Raw genomic sequence first — 26,949 nt, forward strand, 5'->3', positions numbered from 1 at the left:
CCAAATACTGATTTCGTAATACTTTAGCTATATTAAATTTCCAATTCGCCAATTTCATGATTTGGTATATTAAATTATGCATTTACAGTTTACAATATGCTATTTTTTTAAATCTATCAATACTTTAAACTATAAAAAACCCCAATTGTCGATATATTACTTCTAATAATGGATCAATAAAGAAAAACACGTTCAAATCTCTGCCCAAAGTCAATTTTAACGAACAACTAGCGTATATGGTTAATGACTTGTCCTCGTTCAAAGACTCTCTACACTTCCACCAAAAGGTTGAACGTCCACGAATGAGGTAATTGGAATTCGGAATAGAAAGCTTCCAAAAAACTCACATGACTACAGAGCTTATTAATCGTATTTGCAAACTTGAAATGACTATAAACAGAGATTATGTAAATTTAATATTCCTTTTATCTCAAACAGCTGATCTTTCATAGCATTTGACCCGTAACTAAATAAATTTTGGCATAGTCTGCATTTTTTTTGTTTCACGTTTGACCGTACAAAATTTTAAAAAAGTCGTATATCTCATAACCGATCCGAATCATTAGTTAATGCCTACACAAAACAACATTACATACTTGCGTTCCATTTAATATACTTTGGGATATAATGCTTGGAAAAATCAGATCAGGGATGGGCGGGACAAAGATTCGAATCTGATCGAGATAACGTGCAACGACACGACACTAGCTTCGGGGCTACGTAACTCGCCCTTCGTATAAATATTTAAACGGAAGATAAACAATGAAATAATATTTATTTCAACTATATTTATACATAACAATCTCGATTAAACGTTAACAAATATATATATTTATATACCCGTGCATAAGATTGTTTCAACTAAGTGGGAAATTCCAAAGGAAAATATTGCTGGTTCGATCATGAATCGATTTTTTCCTATTTGCGTTTTTTAAAATGGATTATCTACTTTGTGTAAATCGATATTAGCTTACGATCTATCGACGATTTCTATACTCTATCGGCTACACAAAGGGTCACTCCGGTTATAACTAATGTCATTCCTACATAAGACACTGAAAAATGGCAGATTATTGTGAATGAGTGGCACAACTTACAATACAATCAAATAGAAATAATGATAACAAAACATTTCCCAATAATTAAAAGTGACCTATTAATATGTGAGAGATACTTACTCACGTTGTCACCCTCTTCTCCTAGATAGCGACCCGCAAGAGTAACGAAGACAAAAGTTAGAGAATTAGTCAAAGGGATGGCCAACGAAAGATCTAAAAAAAAAGTAAGATTGTTATAACTGGATGTCCAAGGTCAAGGATAATATGCCGATAAATCGTTATAATGTTTTAAGAAAGGTTGAAAAGCATTTGTAAACGGATTTTGCTCGGGGCTAAAATACCCAGTTACAGATTAGAATATATCTGATCGTTTCTTTGTTTGCTTTTTTATTGTTATCAAGAAGGGTTACAATAACCTAGTATTAGTAAAATGATTTTTTAAGCTCATTTTTCAAAGTGGCGTTTTCACTGGCCGATATATAATCATAAAATGTGTTACGTAAACGAATTAAAAAATTTAGCTGAGAAATTAAAATTTCATTACGTATATAAATATATGACAGTGATATGATTATTAGTGAGTCACTGTACTCTATTCGCTATTAATACAGTTAACAAACCATATAAGACCTATATTTTGAATTAATTTTTCTCGCCATAAGCAAAATCCATGCTTACAAAAAACAGTTTTGCACTTTTTAGTATACAATAAAAAGTCATTAAATTTAATTGAAAATATTCAAACATATCAGATTTGATTTTTCCTGTATTTATTTTATCATATTATTAGGCTATAAAACAATTATATTACATAAGGTGTAAGGAAACTCCGTGCCAATCTAGGGTCAAAAATAAGCTGAAAATTCTGTTTTTCAGATTCCGCTTTATTTTCAAGATTTAGCCTGCCAAAAAAAGCCACTTTTCAAATTTTCCGCTACAGTACTAACACCAAAGTTGTCAACTTTTAAAGTAATTTTGTATTTTTTATGCTTCTGTCAACGGATTGAAGTAAGTGATTCTTCCATACTTGGGCAAGATTTACTTACCTTGGCAAGGTAAACAAAGTCTTATCTACTTTAAGGCTGCAGTATCTATACACTTTACCGTTAAAAAAATTTCAACATTTAAATTAAAGCTTCAGTTTATACACATTGTAACAGAACTTGAAAATAAACAGCCGGCAGGAGGTTTAAAATTGGTTTCCGATATTATCTTTTAAATTTTGGTGGTTAAAGGTCGAGGGAGTGGGGAGATAAAAGGGGTCGTCATATCTCGACTAGGGTCGGACAATGACGATTTTACTTATTAACATTTATAATTTTTTTTTTTTTTTTTTATATAAAACCCATCCTTAGCCCTCAAAATTAAGTTTTCTGCCATTTTATAATAATTAAAAATATATAAAGCTTTTAAAATAATATAACAGATGGCGCCACCAAATGTCGCCGGGAAAGTCAAGCAACTCGTTGCTGGACTTTTTTTAATATTGCTTTTTAAATTCTTAATTTTTTCCTCCTTATAACACATATTTAGTAAATTTAATCGTTATAAATTTTAATTTGAAAGATTTAAAATTATTAGCTATTCTAATAAGTCTAATTGAAATCATGATGTTTCTCTGATAAACTTCTTAATGAAAATGATACTAAATATTAGATTTTTTAAAAATCCTTATTGGTTTATTGGAATAATGAATATACATAAACTGAATGTCGATAAATTACTACTACAAAAATAAAATTTAAAAATATTTAACTCATTCTGCTATTATTATTTTAAAATATTTATTAACACCACTTTGTTTTACTAATTCAAGTACAATAATATAAAATAAACTGAATGCTAAAATTTCAAAATTAAAAAACCAATTTCAAAATTAGGCGAAAATTTTCGTAATTACTATACAGAACATATTACTATTCTGCAATCAATTTATTGGGCTGCAATTTGAAAACATTGTAGACCTATAAATTCCCACTGTTGTCCGTCCGTCTTTCCTCAATGTGGAGAATGGAGTTATTTGAAAGACGAAACCAGATATAGAAACCGTAGGGGCAGGAGGCCCCGATTAACTATATACGAACTCCCAATACAAACTGGAAGCCATCTTATCTCAATTCAAAAATTTTCCCCTAAAACATGCTAGTTAGATGGCCTGCACGACTCTATTGTTAAAGGAAAAGTATGATGTACAGGGGCAAGCCACTACTAATTTGAGGTGGAGAGCATATATTTTAAATTAAATAAATAAAAAATATAATTAAAAACTTCAGCTCGGCATTGTGACGTCACAATAAGTAATTGCTCCTCCTCTTTTGATATATTTAAGCAAAGAATAAATTACAGTTGGAAAAAGCACTTCAATTTTCTTTAAAACTAAAAGATGTATAGAAAGAAAAATAATAACCCTAATAAAAGCTGAATCTTCCAACTATTAAATTTTTTGTTACCTTGATCATTTTATCTGATTTCCATATGTTAAGCATTAAAAAAATTACTGAAAATTTTTTTTGCAATTTATTAAAAATTTCAAGTGTCATATAATTTCATCTGAATTTTAAACACAAATACTAAATTTGTGTAATAATTTGCAAATTCTCTGAAGTAGGTTTAATCTTTTATTTAAAATATCTTTCTTGCTTATCGCCCTAATAACTTTCTTCTTCATTCAAATTAACCTAAACTTAATAGCCACTATCGCCATTCTTCATTTAACATAACCAAACTCCGTATTCCTCTCTTCATAAAAAAAATTATAAGGCCCGAAGCCTTATAATTTTTTTCTAATAGAAGTTTCTAATAGAAGCCATTTTATGAATTAAAAAAACATATATTAAGGTGTCAATAATAACAATATTCTCTACTGTTCTAATACTTTTCTATAGCTTATATATTAACAAAATATTGCTGGAAACACTATGTTCTTGCTTAATGATGATAATAAATTAAATTAGTCATGTGAAGAAGATATGCATCTTATGACATCTCTGAAACATCACTAAAACATGTTCCTAAAAAGATTTACAAGTTGTTATAACATACTTATTTTTGTAAGGATAACTAAATTTATTTCAATGATGTAAATAATAATTTATAAAAATTGCACTCAGTTTTGTAACATTCAAACTTTTATAATGATAGTTGTTGGAATTGAGACTTTTATTTATTATATAAGATTTTTGTTGAATTCAAGAACTATTCAAATAATCTTCATAAAACTTACATTTTAAATAATTTATAAGAAAGAAAATTCATTTGCTTTACATATATCTAAATAAATTTTTCCAGATTTAAAATTCATACAATAAATGTAATAATTTTAAGAAAAGGATGATCATTTTATGAATCATTATGACAATAATAATGATTGCGAAAATGAATGTAATTTAAGGAAAATCTCTGTACATCTTTTACTTATTGTTCTTTTTAACACATTAAAATGTCTTTGTATTTTGTTTTCTTGAAGTATGATGAAACAATTCAACTTAAAATATCAAATCAATAAATCATTCTAAAGAGGAAAATATAAAAGATTTAACAAAATATCACAATATATTGTGAAATATTGGTTTTCCTTGAACTATTTCATTTAAACTAATGCCAATAGATAAATTTCTAAATTTTGACTTAAATAACTGAATTTAATTTACATTTACAGTTGAAATGTTCAGTATCACAAAAGTAAGTTACATAAAATTATAATTTAAATAAGTTCTACAATAATTTTATATGCTAAACTTAAAGAATTTTTTAATAGTCTTAATTACAGTAGTGATATTTCAAAATTTAAATAAAAGTATTGTATATGTCTTTAATAAATTAATATATTTATTCTTTACAATATGATAACACATATATTCTCCTCTGCAAACTATAACTTCTATTTCAATTCTATTTATAATTTAAAAGTAAAAAAATATATATATATATATATATTGAAGTGAGTCATAAGTAATACAGTTTAACAGACCTTAACAACATTAAAAATATATTATTTTAATCCAACATATAATGTCCTTCATTTAGATATGACATTTTTTCTAAACTACAAGTTTTTCAATGCCTTTCATATAAAAATTATCAGATTTTGACTCAGATTATTTCTAGATGCTTCTGGATAACTTTTTGAATAAAAACTTTTCCACTAAGACTGTTTTGAAGGAATTGGAAAAGAAGATAATTTTTTAGATGTCATATCAGGATTGTATAGAAAACAAGGAAAAAATTTCCCAATTAAGTTAATTCTCTTAGTTTTTGTTGGGTAGCTATTGTGGTTTAGGGTCAAGTATTATTACTTAACAAAATAACATCATTCCTATCTGTCAAATATAGATTTTTTCTTGGAGTTTTTCACAAATTTTTTCCAATTGCCAACAGTAAAAAGAAACATTTTTTGCTTCATTTGGATTTAATAATTCAAAATGTAGTATTTCCCTCATTCTATTAAACACATAGCTACACCTTTCAAAACCAAAGACCACACTTTAATTCTGGAGTTGAAATAGCCTTTGAATCTAATCAATGTCTTTTACAAATGCAACTAGCATAAGATACCCACTTCTCATTCCCAGTTACTATTATATCCAGAAATAGAGTTTGTTCTTGCCTATTAAGAAATGAAACACCTAAGTCTAATCAATCCAGATGATTCTGTTCAATAAGGTCATTTGAAATCCATATCCCATCTGTGTTTTTTTTTTTCCTACTTGGCTTAATCACATAACTGCTGTTGACTGGGGGACACCAAGATTTTCTCATCTAGTTAGTTTTGAGTCAACTTCCACTACTGCAGCAATTTCAGCATTTTCCAACCAGAAGGTCATCCAAAGCAAGGCTCATATTTAAGATTGACATTCCCATCTTTAAATTTTTTGAACAAATGATGACTTCTATTGACTTTTCTGGCTTCACCTGTCATACATATTACACACACTGTTACTATAATCACAGTGTTATGTTTTCTAAATTAATTTTACATGCCTTAAATGTTCTTCCAAGAAGCTCATTTTGGTTGATACTAACAACTTTCAAAATTAAAAAATTATTTTAAAATAACTTATTAAAAATAATCAAAAACAGCAATTAAAATTTTGATGTGAGCTTCTGACTTGTTCTTGTCTAATTAGTAATAAATAACTACGAGTCTGAAATATAAGAAATTAAAATTATTATTAAAACAGTTATATAATTAGCAAATTAGCACCTAAACTGATTAATGTATTATACAAGTTGTGTTATAGCATGAAAACAATGCCATTACATATGACTCAACCCTATATATATATATATATATATTACCAACATGCAAATATCAAATAGTCATGTGACCAACTACAAGTATCCCTTGAACAAACAGTACTTCTATAACACAATTTCATTCTAACATGGTTTGAAAATTGGAGATATCCCCCCATATAATATGATTTCTGGTTTCACTCTAACACAGTTTTGGAAACCCTCCATACAAAATTTATCCTACGTTATTTGATTTTTTTATTCAAGCAAGCATGCGTTTTTCTCAAATTTGTCCATGGATTTTAAAATATTTAAATTTTCAATTTGTTTTATGTCTTTCATCAGGTTTGCTTAAATGAAAACTGATAGCACAAGTTTTTCTTCCTTGTCCTAGGTGTTGTTGTATTTAGTAAAGTTTACTTAAACATTTTTAGAAAAGTACTATTAAACCTGTTTTTAACTGTAGGTAAGCAATCATTCATAAAATGACGAACGAAATACAGCAGTATCTTGTTATCCAAACATAAATCCTGGAAAAAAGTTGCTTGATAATTCTATTGAACAAACGTGACCCACTAGAACAAATCTTTGATTAACAATGTATTTTTATTTTGTCATCCATTTAAAACTTTTTATGATAAAAATTTGTCATACTGTAAATTTAACATCATGTTGCACTAATAAAAAATATGAAAATGTTGCTGATACTTCTGATCAAGATCAACAGAAAAACTCAGATGATGATACTTCATAAAAAGAAAATGCCCTCGTTTAACTAAAATCAATATTAACTTTTAATCACAATTAAAAGTAATGTATTGTTAGTTAACTATTGATTGGAAATAAACATATTTCTCACAGTGACAGAAAAGAATAGTATACTTTTGTTAACTTCTGGAATGTAACCCTATGTTTTGCATTAGTCTTTTGTTTCGTATAGAAAAGATTTGCATAACATGAAACTTTTTTGTAATGTAACTACCGTGTTATATGAGGGATACCTGTACATGACTATTTTAAAACATTTGCTACTTCACAAATTCCTTTTCTAATAGTTCTATTATAGTACAGTACTTGTAAAAAAACATACTTTCTGTTATCTCAAATTTTTACATTTTTTTGGCATAACCAAGCAAAGTACAATAACTACTGTACTGTCAAACAAGTCACTGCATTACAGTAACAATGCCTTTTGTAAATATAATAATAATACATAAAAGATGAAAAAGTAGATAGTTGGTGGGAGATTTCAGGAATGTAGACAGATGATGTTCAGAACATCATACCAGACAACTGCAGAGCCCACAAATGAGGAACAGGACATGGTGATTACAGAAATTTTGCAGAACAGTAAAGAGGAAGATGATGAACAGAAAGCAAATGCTAAAGCTACCAATGACAGCTTACAAGCTTTCAAAAATATACAGCACCACAGATTGCAAGGATATGCAAAAATCAGACCCTATTCCTGAGCACAATCCACTAAAGTACACTAAATGTAGACCAGAAATTCTATTTTCTAAATCATTAAATATTTGTAATGTATGTATTTATGGTTAATAAGCATACATTTGAACTATAAATATGAGACAGAAGCTGAATATTATCATTTTCTATCCTTTAAAAAAGTTGCATTGACTATTTGTAATTAACTGTAATTCTCATTGTTTATTTGAATTTATTCTTAATGCAAGCATTATAATTTTAAATTTTTGTAGTAGCAATTCCTGGATATGAATGGAAAACATAATAGTGAAATAATGTATTTTATAATTGAATCATTACAAATATCATTTCAATTAAATGCAGTATTGCAAACAATGTTGTTGAAATATTAACATAATATTTCTCAAATTAAAAATATTCTTTTTACCCTTGATAAAGACTGAAAGATTATTCAAAAAATCAAAAATGCTGAAATTTTTAGTTCTTTTTTCTAAATTAATTTAAATTAGCTTAAAAGTAGTTCAGTTTAAAAAATTTCTGACAGTTTTGGTTATCCTTGGTTGTATTATATAAATTTATGGCTATTATTTATATATTGAAAAATTATTCTAACAGAAATGCCAAAACACTTATACAAGCTTTATAAAAATTTTTAATTAGCCAGATGTTTTTAGAGTAATTGTTCCATCTTCAAGGCAATTACAAAAACAAATTGAATCACTCTCTTATATTCTGAAAACATTTGACTGATGAAAAATGAAATTATGATGCTCAAAAGATTTTGGCATTTTTATGAAAACAGAAAACCTATTTACTTTGAATCTTAGAAATTTATTTTAAACTTGTGCAAATTCAAACCAAGTTAGTGTTTGCTTAAATCTTGTCAAATATGAAAAATATTACCTACATATTTTGTTTATTCAATATTAAAAATGTTGTTGTTTTTTTAAGAAAATAACCATATCTTAATACTTTGTGTGTATAGAGTTGTATATTTTATTTAAAGCAACACATACATATTATATACAATAAAAAATTATCTTAATCTCAAAAAATATTAAAAAACTTACATTCTACAAATGAAATAGAATCATAATTTTAGAAATATCTAATTATTCTTAGACACACTCAAAATAACTTCCAGAGTTTATAAAAATATATAAGAAATCTTTGTTTTATTTATTAATATAGCATTTATTGAATGCATTAAGTTTATAAAATTTTGATTATGTATATTTAAGTATACATATAATATTAATAAAACCAGTAACATATGATTGTTTTCCTACATTACAGTTGTATTTAAATGTAAGATACAAAAAGTTTTCTGATTTAATAAATTTATCTTTAAAAAATGAAAGTAAGAAAAGCCAGAAATCTCTCTCTCTTAAATCTTAAAATATTTATAGCATAATATAGTTGCATATGCAATATTAAGGAAAACTTAAGTGTAAGTAATATAAAATTACAGACACGACACATGACAAAATAATACATAATTGTACTTGAACAGAATAAACTCATCATCATCAAATAATGTTAAGCAACAATGGAAAGTTTAGTTGATTAATAGTCGAAGTATTAATTGCATGAGTATTAGTTTTTCAATCAATGAGAATGATTGAAAAAGCTAATAATACTCATACAATTTTAACTGTAATACTCAACAAATTTTAATTGTAGTTAGATAAATAAAAATAAATATATATTTATTTTTATTCTTATAACTACAGTTAAAATTCTAGAAATTAAAAACAAAAAAATAATTCAAGAAATCAAGCACAAGAAACGATAATAAAAAATTTAATAATTTACAATTATTTTTTCACACACATAATTACAAAAACTATAGATAAAATTTAATAAGTAAAATTATTAGATTTATCAAAAACTTTAGAAGGAATTTTCTTTAAAATCCAGGAATTTAATTTTATTATTAATTTTATGATAAAAAAAATCTTAAATAAATATACAATTTATATTTACTTTAATCAATAAGTCATTTTTTATCCTTTCTATTATTAATTCATTGCAATTTTTTACTGAATTGAATTGGCAATTAAACTAACAAGATCATTTTTTATGTAAGTTACTGAACTTTTTAAATCTAAATTTAGTTTATTGTAATATCACAATGAAAAATGATAAGACTTGTATAAACAAAACAGCACTGAAAATTAGTTTCTATATAATTTGGCCATTATTCTATGTGACAAAAGAAAGAATGTGATAATAATGCTTATGAAGACATGCTTATAGTATACATAATCATTGATCTAAAAAAATAAATGAAGAGAATAGTACTATAAGGAAATAAATAAAATAGACTAAAGAAGGTCATTTGAGCCTTATCCTTCAAAATATAATGAAGATATTTTTAATACTAAAGAGAGCTAATTATTATTTAAATTTTGCAAACAATTTATTGATATATTTATTCATTAAAGGTCAAAACATGATACAAATAATTCAATAATATTTATTTGTATATATTTCAATAATTCTTTTATTGATTTAATAAATTAATTCTTATCTAAAAAGAAATAAACAAACTAACCTGTTGATGCAAGAGTCATAATATAAAAAGCAGAACCACTTTGATTGATTAAAAATGGAAGAACATACTAGAAATATATATAAAAAAATTAAAGTATAATAAATATTAATCTTTTTAATTTAATTAAAAATATATTTTCTGAATAGATAAAGAAAAGATTTAAATTTATAATTAAGTTTTAAATATTAATAAAAAAAAATGTTGATAAAATTGTATATTCAAACAAGCATTAATTATGCTTATTTTTTCCCCTCATTTTTGAGAATATAAACTAATTCACAAAATATTAATTTTTCCACTTCTGAGTATATTTTTGTTTGCAATTCTGATCTGTTATTGCTTAATAATGCAACGAGGAGGCTTGTACCAAAAAAAAAAAAATAAATCAAACCAAACCATTGACTAAAAAAACAAAATATCAAGTATTTTTTTATAGTTATACACATAATAAAGCATTAATATACTATTCATGTATTGGAAGTATATTTATTTAAAAATGTGATGAAAAATTAATTGCTTTTTACATTTTTGATGTCCATTACATATTAAATATTTGTTATCTTAAAAACTGAGAGCTTTTATTCATACCATAAACAATCATACAAATAGTTCATGCTTTCCATTTGAAATATTCATATTATTTGTTGCAATAATCAACAATTTGAATATTTTATATATAAATATAAAATATAAAACAATAAATCCATTAACCTGATTTTTACATAATGCCAAACAATCTGCCTTATTATTGAACTATAATAAGGCTAATTTAATAATTATATATAAAGTAATCTAAGTTCCAATCCAAGCTGAGTCTTTTCTTCAAAAACATTATAAATAAATTAGTTAATTTTAATTTTTTTAGTTATCAAGAGATGGTGGCCTAACTGCCTACCTCCACTCATATTTATATCTAATTATTAAATTAAACTTATTACAGCCCAATACAGCAAATCATTTGGCATTATATATATAATAATTTCATAATTAGTTAACTCTACAATGATGTATGATTTATTTATAAATAAAAAAATTAATATTAATAAAACCAACTTCTCACACAATCCCTGGGAAGGATAAATCAACACAGTAAAAACCTTTTTTATATCCCAGTATGAATAGCTTTAGATAAAAACTAATGTTTTCGACCAAAAACTTGGTCTTTGACAGGCTATTGACCAGTATAAAATTTGAAACTGGAATTCGAACATGTTTAAAATTATTTTAAATTCCAAATTATTTAAAAATTGGAAACTAATTTTCGCCATACATGCTATTGAAGTGATAAAAATATTGTTACATTCCCACAAATAAATAATACGATGTATTTGCTGGTGTAGAAACGTTAGCAACATGATAGTGTTGTTTACACTTTTTTCTCATAGCACCACCTCCATGCATATGAAATATTTGTGGCATCTTTTGCATTAACCTCTTAACAGTGAGGGATGAGTATAGTCGTCCAAGGCGATCGTGTGGCAGTGGTGAGGGACGACTATACTTGCTAAATTCTTTTGGGGGTATCGCCAAAAACTAGCCAAAAACTACCGCGAAAAAAAATTCACATAAAAAATGAATTATGTAACAATAAAAAAGACTTTTCTTTACTAGACAGAACTGTTTACAAAATCTTTTTCCAAAATGGTAATGAGAAAAACGCTTGAAAATATACTTTAAAAATTTCCCACATTTCTTCTCCACAACTAAGTGGGAGCCCTACACCTGACTGTTCCACTGTTGAAAGGTTAATACAGTTGCCTACCAGGCCAGCCTTGTATATTTCCAACGCTTCAAGGTTGCAAAGGTGTTGAACCTGATCTGACATTTTTACCAATTTGGCCCTATGAAGGTCAGCTTGTATTTCAGGGTCTGTGGCATAGGCAGCTAGGATGGTGGTATGCCTTTGGTTGGCAATATCATACCCATGTTCCTGTATTCTTTTGCTTAGTGAGTGCTTTGTGGATCCGATGTATACTAGATCTCGCTGGAATCTGTGGTTTTTGTGAGGAACCATATAGACATCCGGTACTTGACTTTCCTCTGTCCTGTCTTTGTCATTGCGTAACAGCCCATATATTGTGTTAGATCTCTTATATACGATCTTTGTGCCTTTACAGTTAGCAGTTTCTTTATAAATGGAACTTAGGTGTTGGTTGTATTGAACTTAGTGTTGGTTAGGTGCGTGATTGATTGCTACTATGATTATGGGTATCTACCTATGTGCTATGTGTGTGGCGTGCTGTTAGTAGGTTGGCGTACCTGTGCAATAAATTATGTATCATGCTTCAACAATACCCGTGCTTTACCGCTATGTTTTCAATGTACTTTAGTTCTGCCACAGTATCCTCCCATCTAGTGTGGTGCATTTATGCCCTTCCAGTTAGTGCACGGAATGCAGAAATCTTGTAAGAAAAAGGGTCCGCAGAGTTCAATGGAATAAATATTGGTACGCAGCAAGGTTTGTAATGTATGCTGGTTTGCACTCTGTCTGCATCAAGGTGAAAGTTGACATCTAGGAAATGTACATTCGTGTCACTCTTCTGCTCCAGTTTGATAGTAAAGCCATACAGGTTGTTGTTCATGTAGTCCATGAAATCATTTACGTTGGGCTCAGTCTTCCTAAGAATGCAGATGTCATCTACATACCTTTTATAAACTAGGATGTTGGATAGGAATAGAGGTATGACCTTTCACTCCAATTGTCAAACAACCAATTCGCACAAGTTCACTGAGATGCGGCTGCCCATAGGTATGGCCCATTTTTGTAAATACGTAGAGTTGCTGAAGCGGAAGAATGAGGTATAGCATAAGAGGTGCATTAGCTCTAATACATGCTTACAATGAGTACCCGCCCCTTTGTGGCTTAGTAACAGATCGCAGGGTGCACAGAAGCATGGTTGTATTTTAATTAAAGGGTATAGGGAGACAAAATCAAAGACAATAATGCATGCAACATCTGTTGCCTTAACTTGTTGTAAACTATCAATTAGATCATTGGAATTCTTGACATTCCAATCAACCCCTGTAAGCACTCAGATATAAAGTTGTGTACCACATTGTCAAGCAACTTAGTAGGAGATCTGGATTTATCCAGAATGGGTCTCAGGGAAAGTATCAGTTTATGAGTCTTTGCAAAAGCAAATAACCTAGGAGTATCTGGCAAGGCAACCACTGCCCTGTTCAACTTCCACACCCTGGCCGAGAGAGTTTGTGTGAATCGTTTCAATCGAGCCTGTAACTTGTTAGGTATGTATCATTGACAGGTTCACAGTCAGTGTCCACGATGTACTGCTGCATTAGTGATTTGTAGGTATCTTTCCTTAGTAAGACAAGAGATCTGATTTTATCTGCCTTGAGCACGATGTTCATCTGCCAACCATTTCCTGGATCTTCTTAGGAGACACCAGAACTCATCCTCTTGGGTCCGGTTGTCGGTAGTGCGGATTTTGAGTGCAGTTTTCCATCTGTAATATTCCTTTTGGACTCCCATCATGCCTGTGATGAGATTTTCGACTTCTGGCATCACTTTTTCAGGTTGTATTATGGATTCACCTGGCACATACATAGGTCCATACATCATAGTACGATTTAGGTAATCTGAGGGTAATCCAGCTATTCGTACTGGGATATAAAAAAGGGTTTTAGTGTGTTGATTAATATTGATAATGTAAGTGATTCTGTTATTTGGATTTATAATTTATATATATAAAAAAGTAACTATTTTGCAAGATTATGGAGTCATGTATCCTGTCCTGTGTAGAAAACTTCTTTGTTTATCTTTACATTAGTTTTTACTGATATATAACAACTGATTTCTGAACTATTCATTTGTTAGCCTTGCTACCAATCAAACAGTTTGACAAAAAACACCTCTTTTAAAAAAAGGACCCACATCAGGTTACTGTGACACCTAGATATAAAAGCATGATCTAGATTCTTTTGTAAGTTTATATTACATGAAAATTATTCAGTGAAAGTGATGTAATAAACTTTACACATGATTCTACAGTTATTAGTTTTGTAATAATTTATAACTGTTTTTTTTTAAATTTTTAAATAATTTGAAATATTTAAGTATAAATTAAAAAGTTAAATACAACTTTTGAATTTCAGTTGTAACTAAAAAGAGGAATTTCCAATGTAAAAATATACTAAAAAAGACAGCAAAAGGTGATAGAAAAGGTGCATGTTTATTTAACTATTACATACACTGGGATAGTTCTGCATTATTTAAACTAAAGTAAGATGAAATTTAAGTTAAACATAAGTGAAATAACAATTTTCTGTCTGTTATTTTAGTGCATCACTACACTCACATCAGAAACTTGAAGTGACTGATATATTTCTTGATTGCATGATAAAATTCATTATCATCTCTCTCAAAAGATGCTTATGTGTAATGAAAAGTATCTTTCTACATCTAATGACATGAGAGAAGCTATTGAGTTGTTCAGAAAGTAAATTTGTTTTTTTCCCACAAAAGAAAGAAAGAAAAAAAAAAACAATTTTCTTATAATATATAAATATTTTATTAAGTTATATATTGACCATTTTGGTCCAATATCTTTTGCCATCTTTTTGGTAGCAGCATGATTCCACTTACAAAAAATTCATTCAAATGATTTTTGACATCCTCATTTGAGATAAATGTTTTACCATTTAAAATTTTGTAAAAACCAGAACAAGTAATAATCTGAGGGTGCCAGATCTGGCAAATATGGTGGGTGTGGTAGCACATCCCATCCAAGCTGTAACTGCTTCTGACAAGTTACCAAACTTGTGTAAGATCTGACATTATCATGGTGAACACTACACCTTTTCTGTTGATCAATTCTAGCCTTTTGTGTTTGATGCGGATTTTGCAAGCAAACACCATTTATATTCAGTTTTTCAACAACTATAATAATTGTTATATAACACCTACCGCTGAGAATGATGAGAATTGCTGAGAATCAAACAAACTGTTTTCAATTTGATCAATTTTCTGGAACATTTACAATTGTTATATAATCAAACCAATATGCAATAACAAATTTGAATTTAAAACAGTTCAAACATTTGGTTAAAAAATCGAAATATATAAAAATATTTATAACAATGTCTGAAATGTTATCAATTTAATACACCTAAGTACTCAATGAAGACTAAACATAGCTCAAACTCTTCAAGCCTGGAATATATTACAAAATAGTAACAAATTGAACCTTTAAAGAAATTCCAGGATAATTAATTGCAAATTCGATAATCAATTGCAACCTCTAATGTTTTCGATCTACTTAGGAGATCTTCCTCAGGATTAATTAAATTGGAATGCAGAACTTGGAACGTTTTTAAAAATTATTTAAAAATGTATAAACAAGAATTTTTCAACTAATTTTCTTAACAATTTAAAATAATATTTTAAATAGATTAAATTGAATTTAAATTTCTACAGAATAATTTTTAATTCGACTTCTTCCTTAGGAATAATGATTGCCATGCATAAGATACTTGTCCTTCCTCTTTGAAATTAATGCAACGGCCGCTCTTTATGGATTTAAATATTTTGAGAGTTTCCAGTGTCCTTATTTGGTCGTCATGTTTAGATCGTTTTATGATGGAAGCTTAGTCTAGATGGACTTTAATGTCATTGTCTGCGGCATACCTGGCTAGGGCAGTGTTGTATTTTCCTTTACTGATATCATACTTGTGTTCAGCCAGCCTTACTTTAAGAGATCGTGTGGTGACACTGATGTACTCAAGATCACACTGGAATCTATTGTCTCTCAGCGTAATCTTATAAACGCCAGGGACCCTAAGCATGTCCTTTCCATTTCTAAGGATGTTATAAATAGTGGGAACACACCTATAAGCTAATCTATCTCCTCTGTGACGGGCAAGCTCTCTATATAAGCTTTTCATGTTGTGATTATAATCTAGAACTATGCGGAATGTGTTGTGAGCATTCCCACTAGTGATACAACATTATTGGGAATAAGAGTACCCCTGTTGGAATAGGTGTTCACTAATTTACAAATAAGATGATTTTAGTAACCATGCCTTTTAGCTATATCCTCAAGATGTTTAAGCTCTTTTAACGTGTCCTCATAGTACATGCAGTGGGTGAAAGCATTCTTGGTTAAGGCACGAAAGGCAGCTATTTTGTAGATATATGGGTCATATGAGTAGGCTGGTATAAACAATGAAAGGTGAGATGGTTTATGATAAATACTGGTACAGATAACATTGTTTATAATACTGATATTGAGATCTAAAAAGTGTGCCCTTGAATTTCTGACTTGGTCTAATTTTGTGGAAAGTCTATGGGTTGTTATTCATATGTTCTATGAAACTTTCTATATTTGGTTTTTCTTTCCACAATATAAAAATATCGTTGATGTACTGTACCTTCTATATATGATAATACTAGAAAAGAAAGAAGATAGGACTGTTTTTTCTAAGAACCTAATAACCATCTCACAAAGATCCCCCAATAGGGGACTGCCTATTGGTACACCTCTTTTTTGTATGTTTTGTAATCATATTGAAAAAAAGGAGGAATAGCATAACATATGTGCTAGTTCTAAAATATGTTTGTGATGAGTAGGTTCATTGTTTACACTTAACAAAAAATCTCTAAGTGTGCAGAAACATGGTTGTAAGTGTATTGACAGGTATAAAGAAATAAAAATCTAATATTGTTATATACACACTTTGTGTCACTTGGAGCTGCCACATTTTATTGATAAGCTGTACAGGGTTACTAATGAAGAAGCTGTATTCTTTTAAATGGTCTTTGAGTAAATCATGTATACATTGTTCTAATAGCCTATTAGGTGATTTAGCTTTATTGACAATAGGTCTTATGGTGTTCCCTCGTTTGTGGGTCTTTGCAAAGGCAAATAGTTTAGGGGTATCTGGATAAGTCATGATAGCCCTGCTATAGAGGTTGCAATTGATTACCGAATTTGCAATTAATTATCCTGGAATTTCTTTAAAGGTTCAATTCGTTGCTATTTTGAAAACTAAAAGTAATTGAAAACAAAAAAAAATCACATCTAAAATAGTACAGTAGAAGCCATTCTTCAGGTTAAGCCTTAATGCTCTCCTTCTCCCCTGCAAGGGAATAAATGATATGTTAATATCTTAGATACTTTTTTAAGTATCTAAGATATTAACATATCATTTATATAGGTATCAAGGATTCACAAACAAAGCAATTAATAGCAAACTATATTCTTGATTGTGAACTATAAAAGAAAATAAAGTATTTTTCACGTTTGTGGTCTTATTGAATATGATAAAATGTGTTTTGCGCATTTTTGAAAGTGCCACAACACAAAATTCATATTGTGACTGGATATGAGAAGTCAGAATGCATTGTGGTCAATTTTTTCACTCAATGAACATTTTTGGTCTTTGAGCCTAACATTAGTACACTCACATCCTATTTACATGAATATTCTATCTAAATCCTTAACAGAACTCCAAGAGTCTTCCTGGAGTTCTGTAAATATTTTAATTAAAAAGTGGTTTATTTGTAGATTCAAACTTTTCATCTGTACTGAAGAGAGATACCACAATAGTTGTATCTAAATGTATATATATATAAATGGAAATAAAAAAATGATGTGCTAAGGTCTGTTATTGTCCTTTGTGTGAAATTACATGACTGTTAAAAATCGAGATGAGACTTTGGATCAGCATTTAACTGATATTAAAAAAAGTCCTATAAAATAATACTAAATCCAACCCACAGATTTCTTAATTCAGATTTAAATTAAAAAGCTGTTTTTACAGTGATAAAAGGATTTCTACCTTCAATTGAATTTGTTATCCAATATATTCTGATTTAATGGCATAGTCCTCTTACAAAGCAATTTTTTTTTTGTACAACTTTCATATCGTAAAATAATAAAATTATTTCTTCCAAAGCTCAAATTGAATGATCCTATTTAACTAACAAAAAATTAACAATTTGTTTATTAATTGACACTGGAAGTGAACATTTTAAACTCACCAAACCATTTGTTGATGTCCGTAACAGTTTTATAATTATAACTGTTTCCTAAATTTACAATTGAATTTATAACTACACTTATAAATTTAATAATAAAATTACATTAAAATATTAAATGCAGACAAATTAAATAATAATGTCATTATGCTGATTAATATTAAATAAAGGACAATGGCATCTCCATTCCATTGCACAGGAGAAATAGCAGATGACTATATGAGAAAACATTGTTTAAATTGTGGTTTGGTCAGCCAGATGGCCTGGGTGGTTAAGGCATCAGCTTATCAGTTTAAGCACCAGAGATCAAATCTGGGAAGACAAAAAATACAAAAAGTGTTCATCTGGCCTCTCCTGATATATAGGGCTCCAACTCTCACCTGTAGGTTGTCTCTTTGTAGGCCTGATTAAACCCACAGGGCAGAGTGCAAAATGAATAAATAAAAGTTGTAATTTGATTTTCATATTTCAATATGGTGATATGGTATGTTGTGGTGGTGATGGTTCATTTTTAGTATCATTTTAAACTTTGTTCTTTTTTTTGTCTTTATATTCAATAATTGAAATTATAACAACAATACAGAACACTTTCACATGCATATGTATGAAAACAAAACACACAGAAACTTTTTATTTGAAATTCAATGGGCACTTATGCTAGTATAAAAATAAATTGCAGTAAACCAACTTTGAAAGTCTTTATTTTTCTTCTATGTTTATTACTACTTAACACTAATACATTATCCCCATTATAGGTTACATCTACATTATACACTTTGCTGATTCATATAAACTCAGCAGGTGTACAAATACTTTAAAACATCAGTGTGTATATATTGTATTTTATGGCATATAAGATGCACTCTCCTTTTAGTACAGTTGTCTATAATGTGATACTGTTTTGTAATTGAACTTGATGTCTCATTTGTTGGAATAAATTGTTTTTCTCTCATTGCAAATATACCCTGCAGGTAATTATAGAAAACAGTTCACACAAAATATACTATCACTGAACCTTAATCACAGTACATGATTAAGGTTCAGTGATAGTATATTTTGTATGCACTGTTTCTATAATTCTCTGCAGTGTGTATTTGCAATATGGTTCCTATTTGTGTAGAAGTTTGTGTTTGTGTGCAAGTTTTTCCATGTATTATATTTGCTATTTTGTTGACATAAGTAGTCAGTTTATGTTAAAAGCTTGCAAGCTGAACTATCATCATCTATAATTTCATTCATGATGTGGCATTTCCTACAAGTGTCACCTGTAAGTGAGATATCTTTTAAAATGTGCTTCCTATAGTTTCTTATATTTACAACCAGGTCTTGCATGGCAATCATAAACGTCTCTGTCTATCCAAAGAGGCATCTATGAGTCAGTCAACAGTTTGATGCAATTCTGTCAACATGATCCTGGATGAAATTGCTAGGATGCCTACTGTGGAGCCCCTTCTGAGCTCAAGAGTGCCTTTAGTGTTTCCGCATTTTGTGTAATGTGTTATATTGAGATCAGCATTGTGTAAGTTTAATAGTGTGCTGCTTTTGTCTGCAAGAGTTACTGCTTTGTGTAGGGGCAATATATGGAGTCTACATCAGTTAGATTTACAAAAACATTCACAGTCAACCATAGGCAGCTTATTTGAGCATAGATGTATTTAACTACTGATAATTTTAATGAAAATTGTAACTCTTAACTGCAGCACATGTGACAGATTTCACCAGATCAATTGTGTGCTGCAATTAAGAATTTTGTCTTGCAGTATCAGTTGGTTTGTATCCACAGCCACCACATTGAACACATCCTTTAATTGACACCAATAGTCTAAGGACACTTCTTTAGCAGCATTGTATTTCATTCCAGCAGTGTTTTTTTCACTCTGATTGTTAATCATTACAATTTTCATTAAAATTGTTAAAAAAAGTAATTAGGCATGTCTTACCTGAAAAAGGCTAATTATAGTTGACTACAAATGTACTTTGTAAATCTAACCAATACAGATTCCACATAGCATCTCTAGTAGTGATTTTTGGAACTACTATTTTTTTTTCATAAAGTTCTCCCCCCCATGATCTGAAACATGTGCAAAAAAAATTTAACAAAAGTTTTGTCCTTTGGTTCTCTCTACAGGTGCTGAACAGGCAACTTTAATTTGAATCACCCTGTATGTATACATATACAATACAGAATTTTTCTTTCATACATTAATGCAATACATTAAAATGAATTTAACCCATAAATTCCATTAAAGTCCATTACAAAAATCTTTTATTCAGATTTTTGTATTTATTGCTTAACTTTTAATCATCAGTGTATTTGAATCAATTTATTTAAACAAACAATATAGATAATCAATTCTCTAATTGAATTAAAATGTAACTTTTATAATTCCTTAAGATGAAACAAATACTTTTCTTAATTCATAAATAATAAATGTTTTCTGATAAATTTTGTTAAGTATTTAGTTCACATTTAACATGAACATTACTTAGTTTTAAAGTAAAATCCTGACAAAGGTACACTTTAGATAAATTACATTACTGTAATATATTACTATAAATTTTAAGAAAAAAATAATAATTACTTTCCATCTTGTAGCCAAAAACCATAATTCTGCAAACCATTGTTTAAAGAAATTCTTGTGTTTGATTTTCTCAATTCCTTCACTCCCTTTGCGTAAAAATGGAGTTGACATTCCCCATAGTAATGAGACAAATAACAATGAAGCCAATGATCCTAAAGAAATTAATATATATGAATTAACAGTTTATAACAAAAATTAATTTAAAGATATATTTAACAGACAAAAGAAGCCATACACCATGTATAACTCCAGCAATATATTTAATTAACCAAAAACATTTTCAACCTACTTCGATAGGTCTTCTTCAGTTAGAACATCAAACTTAAATGAAAAAAGTACAAAAATAAGATTTGAAAAACATATTAAACACAGAAATAATTTAAATTAAAAAAAAAAATGGGAAGAATGTTCTAAATCAATAGAACATTTGTACAATTCAAATACAAAGGATATAAGAAATATATCAATACATAATATAATCAGAACATAAAAACATAAATGGTACAAAAATAAAATAAAAATAAACAATTATTGGAACACCAAGTCAGCGTTAAAGCTCATTTATAGATTGATCCCTATAATTGATACGAAAGTGTCTTCTATTAGCTTTAAAAAATTTTTATTAACTCTAAGAACTTAAGTTAGAGCTTCTGGCAGGCCAAATGACCTTAGTCTCATTTCATTTTATCCATATGTCCTGCATAGAGGCATAAACTGCTAAGACCATGGTGTTGAGATTTTTTTCAGTGGTGTATGTGTGTTCCTTAACTCTTTATAGTAACTGAATTTATAAAAGGTGTACTGCTTCTTTCATTTGATTACTTTTCCAGTTTTGTCAAATTATTTTATATGTAACAGTTAACTTAATAAAATATAAAATTTTTCAAATAAATCTAATTTTTTATGTTATAAATAAATTATTTTAAATCATATTTTATTTCAAAAAATGTACACAGAGTGTCCACTTAAACATCTGTTCAGGGACAAAAGATGCTCTGCCAGCAGAATTTTTTAAATGAATTAATCTTTTGCATTTGGACACTTGCAATGCCGGAAAAATCTCTCTTGATTTTTCCAGCATTGGCAGAGCATGCTCCATGAATAGACAGCACCCTAAATAGTGACTAATATCTGATCATCCTAAACATGATAGTGGGCAAATGACTTGCCACTTGTGCAACTACAGTAAGTTTAGTACCAGCATGATAGTGCACCACCTCATTCCTGGAGAGACATGCATAAGTGGCTCATAGAATAGTTTGGCAATTGCTGCACAGGACAACATGGTCCTGTTTCATGACCACTCTTGGACCATGACTTTCCCAGACTTGATCCCTCTGGATTTTTTCCTGTAGAGATACCCAAAAGCATTGGTGTATGATGAATACCCACAACACCATATGATGTTGGTGAACTGGAAAGATGCACATGAGAGGCCTATAAAATGGTAACACCAGGAATACCAGGATACCATCGATAACATCATGCTCAACCATCTATGTATTTCTATTGCTGCTGAAGATGGTTGTTTTGAACATGTTTTCTAACAAAAATAAAACTCACATTTTGTATCATTTTTGTAATATCATTTTTATCCTTGTTCTGCTAAGTCTTAAACTGATGCCCTTTGGTTATTTTAGCACTGGAACAAACATGCACCCACATACACTTGTGCAATGCTGAAAGATCTCTTTTGCTCCAGACAATGTTTAAGTGCACACCCTGTATAAGGACCATTACTTAAAATTTCCAGCATTTCCAACATTAGTTATTTATCTTTACATGATTCACATATTCAAACTTTTAAACCTTCTTTTAATCTTCTCTTAACTTAATACATCAAATGCAAGATCATGAACTATAGAAAAATTAATAATGCATAATTATTTTTTAAGGTTCATGTTAAGAGATTAAAACACATAAATAGAAATTATAGAAAAAATTATGTAATAATATGACTGAATTCTGTAATTCTACATTCTGTAACTTCTTTCAAAAACATTATTTCATATGTAGGGTGATCATAAACTCTTTCAACAAAAAAAAAAGAGGGGTAATAGTATACATCAAGATGAACAATATTTGCAATGGAACCTAGGGCTGCATTCCACTCATAGTGCCAGAAAAGAGTATAGTTATATATCCACATTGATCCTTCAACAGTGGAAAAAGTCTTAATCAATTTAGGAGTTTCACATTTCCTTTCACATCAGAAAAAGACTCAAAGTAGCATCTGAGGAGTCATTGCACAACCAACACCAGTAAATGAAAAATTTACACCATCTCATGACTCCTGGTGGTGTTGATCTTGCCCATAGCAACAATGATTCTTATGAGATCTTCCAAGGTGTTCACAGGTATCTTGTACATCAATGTTTTCATATGCCCCCAGAAAAAGTTCAGTGGATTAAGGTCTGGGGAGCATGGAGGTCATGCCACAGGTCCACCACATCCAATTCACTTGCCCAGGAGGTCACATTTAGGAAGTATCAGATTCTTTATGGAAAAATGAGCTAGGACCCCATCATGAGCAGAACATCCTGCAACAGACCAGGAAGAACTTGCTCCAAGAGCACAATAGGATAAATCAGTTCCTGAAATTTTGTGTGAAAGTAGATTAAAAATATCAAAATGCACTGTTCGTTGAAGAATTTTAGCAGTTCCACATATGAAATTTGATACCTTGTTGAAAAAACCATCACTAACAAAATGACACAAATTGGCAGGAATGCAGTGGACTAAAGATCACACGCTGTGGAATGACCAATGGATGTCTTTTTCAGTGATGAAAAGAAATTTAATTTGTATGGTCTAATTACTGGCATGATATTAAGAAAGAGTGCAGTTTTTCAACAAGCAACTGAGTGATGGTTCTGTTATGGTATGGGGCTGCTTTGCATTTAATGGTTTATCAAATTTAGTGATTTTAACTGCTAGACATCTAACAGTTGTCAAGAAGTCCTAAAAAAAATAAATTACTACCTATCGAAATAAATTATTACCTATCGAAGAAGAAATTGGAGGATCTGATTGGATTTTCCAACAGGACAATGCCAGTATTCATTGTTCACGCTCAACAACTATGGTTCAAAAAGATCATAATATTCAAGTTATGAAGTGGTTGGCAAGAAGCCTGGACATTAATCCTATTGAGAACTTGTGGGGCATTCTTGCTTGAAAACTTTATGCTAATAACAGACATTTTATGACTGTTTCAGAGCTTAAACAAGAAATCATTAAGTGCTGGTTTTAAATGGATCCAGAAATCTCACAAAATTTAATTAAATCAGTGTCTAATTGCATTTTTAAAGCTGTTAAGCATAATGGTAGTTCTATTTCACATTAAAACAATTTTCAATTTATGTTATAAACTATTGATCAAAGTTTAACCTTATCTACATTTTTGGGACATCACAAAATAAGTACTTTGTGTTTAAAACTTTATGTAACTGTCAAATATTGTAAAAACAATTATACAACATTGTACCATGCTATAAATAAATAATAATAACCACTCACATTGTTAAGAAATACTTAATATTTTAAAAAAATAAAAACATAATTATCTATATTTTTGTGACACACTGTAGCAGAGATACCTAACAATGTCCAGGCAAAACTGTAATAAAAATAAAATATTAAAGGCGAGACCAAAATAAAACTTGGTTTATTTTTTAGTACAGATTGCACTGAGTATCTGTTAGTGTATATTACAGGGGTGGGCAAGCAAGAGTTCAGTGGGAGCCGAAATGTAGGTTTTGCAAAACGCATGGGAGCCACAGCTCTGTACTGTCGTGGCAGATAGTATGATAAGGCGCGCAATTTTATTATATAACATAAATATAATATAAAACAAATATTGAATTTTTTTAATAAACATACTTTCACAAAATTATAAAAATAAAATTGTAAAAATAATAAAAAACAGAAATTAACACTTTCAGCAAGAGCCGCATGTAACTCAAAAAGAGCCGCATTTGCCCATGCCTGGTATAAAGTATCCAAATATAAGCTTACGTTATAAAATAAGGTAACTATATAGCCAATCACAGTAGTAGTTTGCTTATTAAAAAGCCAAAAAGATGTAGCAAAAGTTGCCATTAACTTCATAAAACATGGCAACTAAGAAGGTATGTTGAAGGACACTTTCAACATCATAAAATCAAAATACCTTCAGTACATGAATTATTTAATATTTTTAAATGATAATAATGAATTATGAATTATGTGCATTCTGTATCGTTTCAAGATGTACTAGGGTAGGGAATATAAACTGTATTAAATATGATAATTAAATTCATAGAAGCTGTATATCTGTAATTTTTAGATTCAAATTTTACAATTTAAGATTATTAAAAGAATATGCACTTAATTGAGTAAGGAAATTTATGAAATATGATATCTCAAGGCAACAAAAAGTGATCATCATCAACAATCTTGTGTCTTCAAAACATAATATTGCAAGTATAACAAATTGTTATGCCAATGCTATTCACAATGTTCAACATTATACTATTTATAAACTTGTAAGTCTAATGGAAAATACAAATACACAAACTCACTATTATAATTATTATTTACACAATAGTAAACATAGTCATTGACTTTTGCATAGTATCAAGACATTAATTGATTCCAGATCACAAAAAAAGGTTAAAAATCTCCTTTGCCACAAATTTCTTAATATTTCTTATAAGAACATTGTCATATGAAGTATAATTATGAAAAATTACTAAAATTATATTTTATTTTTAAAAAAACAATCTCATTACAATAAAAAAATTTTAAATCATATGTAATTCACACATAGTCTATTTTGCTTTTATATAAACAGTAAACTTTGAGGGAATTATTTACAATCAATAAATAATTACTGTATATATTCCTCTCTTACATCTCCAAATGAGATGGTTGGAACCTTACCAGAGTAGCCATAGGAGCAAAAAAAGTCAAAGGATCCGTACATCTACATGTGACCCTTCGTGAAGTATCTCGCAAAAAGTCACACGTAGAAGTGCGGTTCCTTTGACTTGGCTTTTTTGCTCATACAAGTATGCCGTACAGCTCCATTAAAGTCCCAACCATCTCGTTCGTAGCTTGAATCGAGCTGTACAGGGGGCTTACGAAAACCCATGACTCAGAGTTTACCATTATAATTACCAATTTTATACATATGGTGATTATTTACCAATCGTATATATTATATATAAATATTTATATATAAAATGCAGCTGTATCATGAATCATCGAAATGATACACAAAAACAGGATTAAATTTCAATAAATATGACAGTATTTGGAAATGTATTAGATGTAGGAGGAAAACCATAAGACTTAATTAAATAAATCTCGATAACTTCCAAAACTCTCACATTTTATTATTTTTTAGAAATAATTAGGCCTATCTATTTATATCAGAGGATGCTGAATTCATTACTTGATATAAAATAGGCATAAATTTAAACTTTTCAGGAGTATTACCAGCTTCCAACATTTCTACGGACGAAGTGATTTCAACTAAACATGATACATCAAATAAAATTACACACGAACGAAATTTAAAACTTATCGCTTCCTCTCTATTGCGGACGACTGAGTCTGTATATTTAAACTTCGTTACCCTGCAGCCGACAGACGACAATAAAAAGTAAACTCGAGCGCCCTCTATAAACTAATACTTATTTTTATTCTATTTTTTAAAGATTTGTTTCCTCGCCATTTAGTTGTTATTACTTTTTAATTTTAATCAATTTTCACTTCTTTCGTATGACGAAGAGAGTGGTGTACACAAAATATTTAAACTCTTAAGGCAAAAATTTGCCGTGCCAGCGGTAATCTACCGATTCTGGTGCCAATCATCACGGTTGCCATTTTATATTTTGACGCTTTAAAACTCGTCTTATTTTTTTTCATCACGTGGGATGCATAAAGGTGAAAAAAAATCTGCAAAATGGCTGCTTTAGCTTCTTAAGATTTTCATTGTTGTTTTATTTATGTTAATTAACGAATTTTTACATTTTTTCCCAAAATTCACATTCACCCTTAATAACCTTTATCAAGCGAAATATTCATGCA

The 26,949-nt window shown here is 29.2% G+C and overlaps 1 protein-coding gene across 3 annotated transcripts; it reads right to left on the reverse strand.

Moving 5' to 3' along the window:
• Window positions 1-756: 756 nt before the first annotated feature.
• On the reverse strand, window positions 757-26,521 carry LOC136989735 (transmembrane protein 234 homolog). Of its 3 annotated transcripts, XM_067287988.1 has the most exons (6): window positions 26,356-26,503; window positions 21,164-21,195; window positions 20,875-21,026; window positions 10,297-10,363; window positions 1,179-1,271; window positions 757-1,055 (listed from the first exon to the last, which is right to left on the reverse strand). In XM_067287988.1, exons 3-6 carry the CDS (start codon window positions 20,983-20,985, stop codon window positions 991-993), a joined length of 336 nt encoding a protein of 111 aa, XP_067144089.1. In that variant the 5' UTR covers window positions 20,986-21,026; window positions 21,164-21,195; window positions 26,356-26,503; the 3' UTR covers window positions 757-990. The 3 variants fall into 3 exon arrangements, with proteins under 3 accessions (XP_067144089.1, XP_067144087.1, XP_067144088.1); XM_067287986.1 differs by lacking the exon at window positions 21,164-21,195 and having other exon boundaries at window positions 26,356-26,521; XM_067287987.1 differs by lacking the exon at window positions 21,164-21,195 and having other exon boundaries at window positions 26,312-26,505.
• Window positions 26,522-26,949: the final 428 nt, after the last annotated feature.

The sequence above is a fragment of the Centruroides vittatus genome, unplaced genomic scaffold (assembly GCF_030686945.1).
Source record: "Centruroides vittatus isolate TY-2023 unplaced genomic scaffold, ASM3068694v2 scaffold_752, whole genome shotgun sequence".
In the NCBI taxonomy this organism is placed as follows: domain Eukaryota; kingdom Metazoa; phylum Arthropoda; class Arachnida; order Scorpiones; family Buthidae; genus Centruroides; species Centruroides vittatus.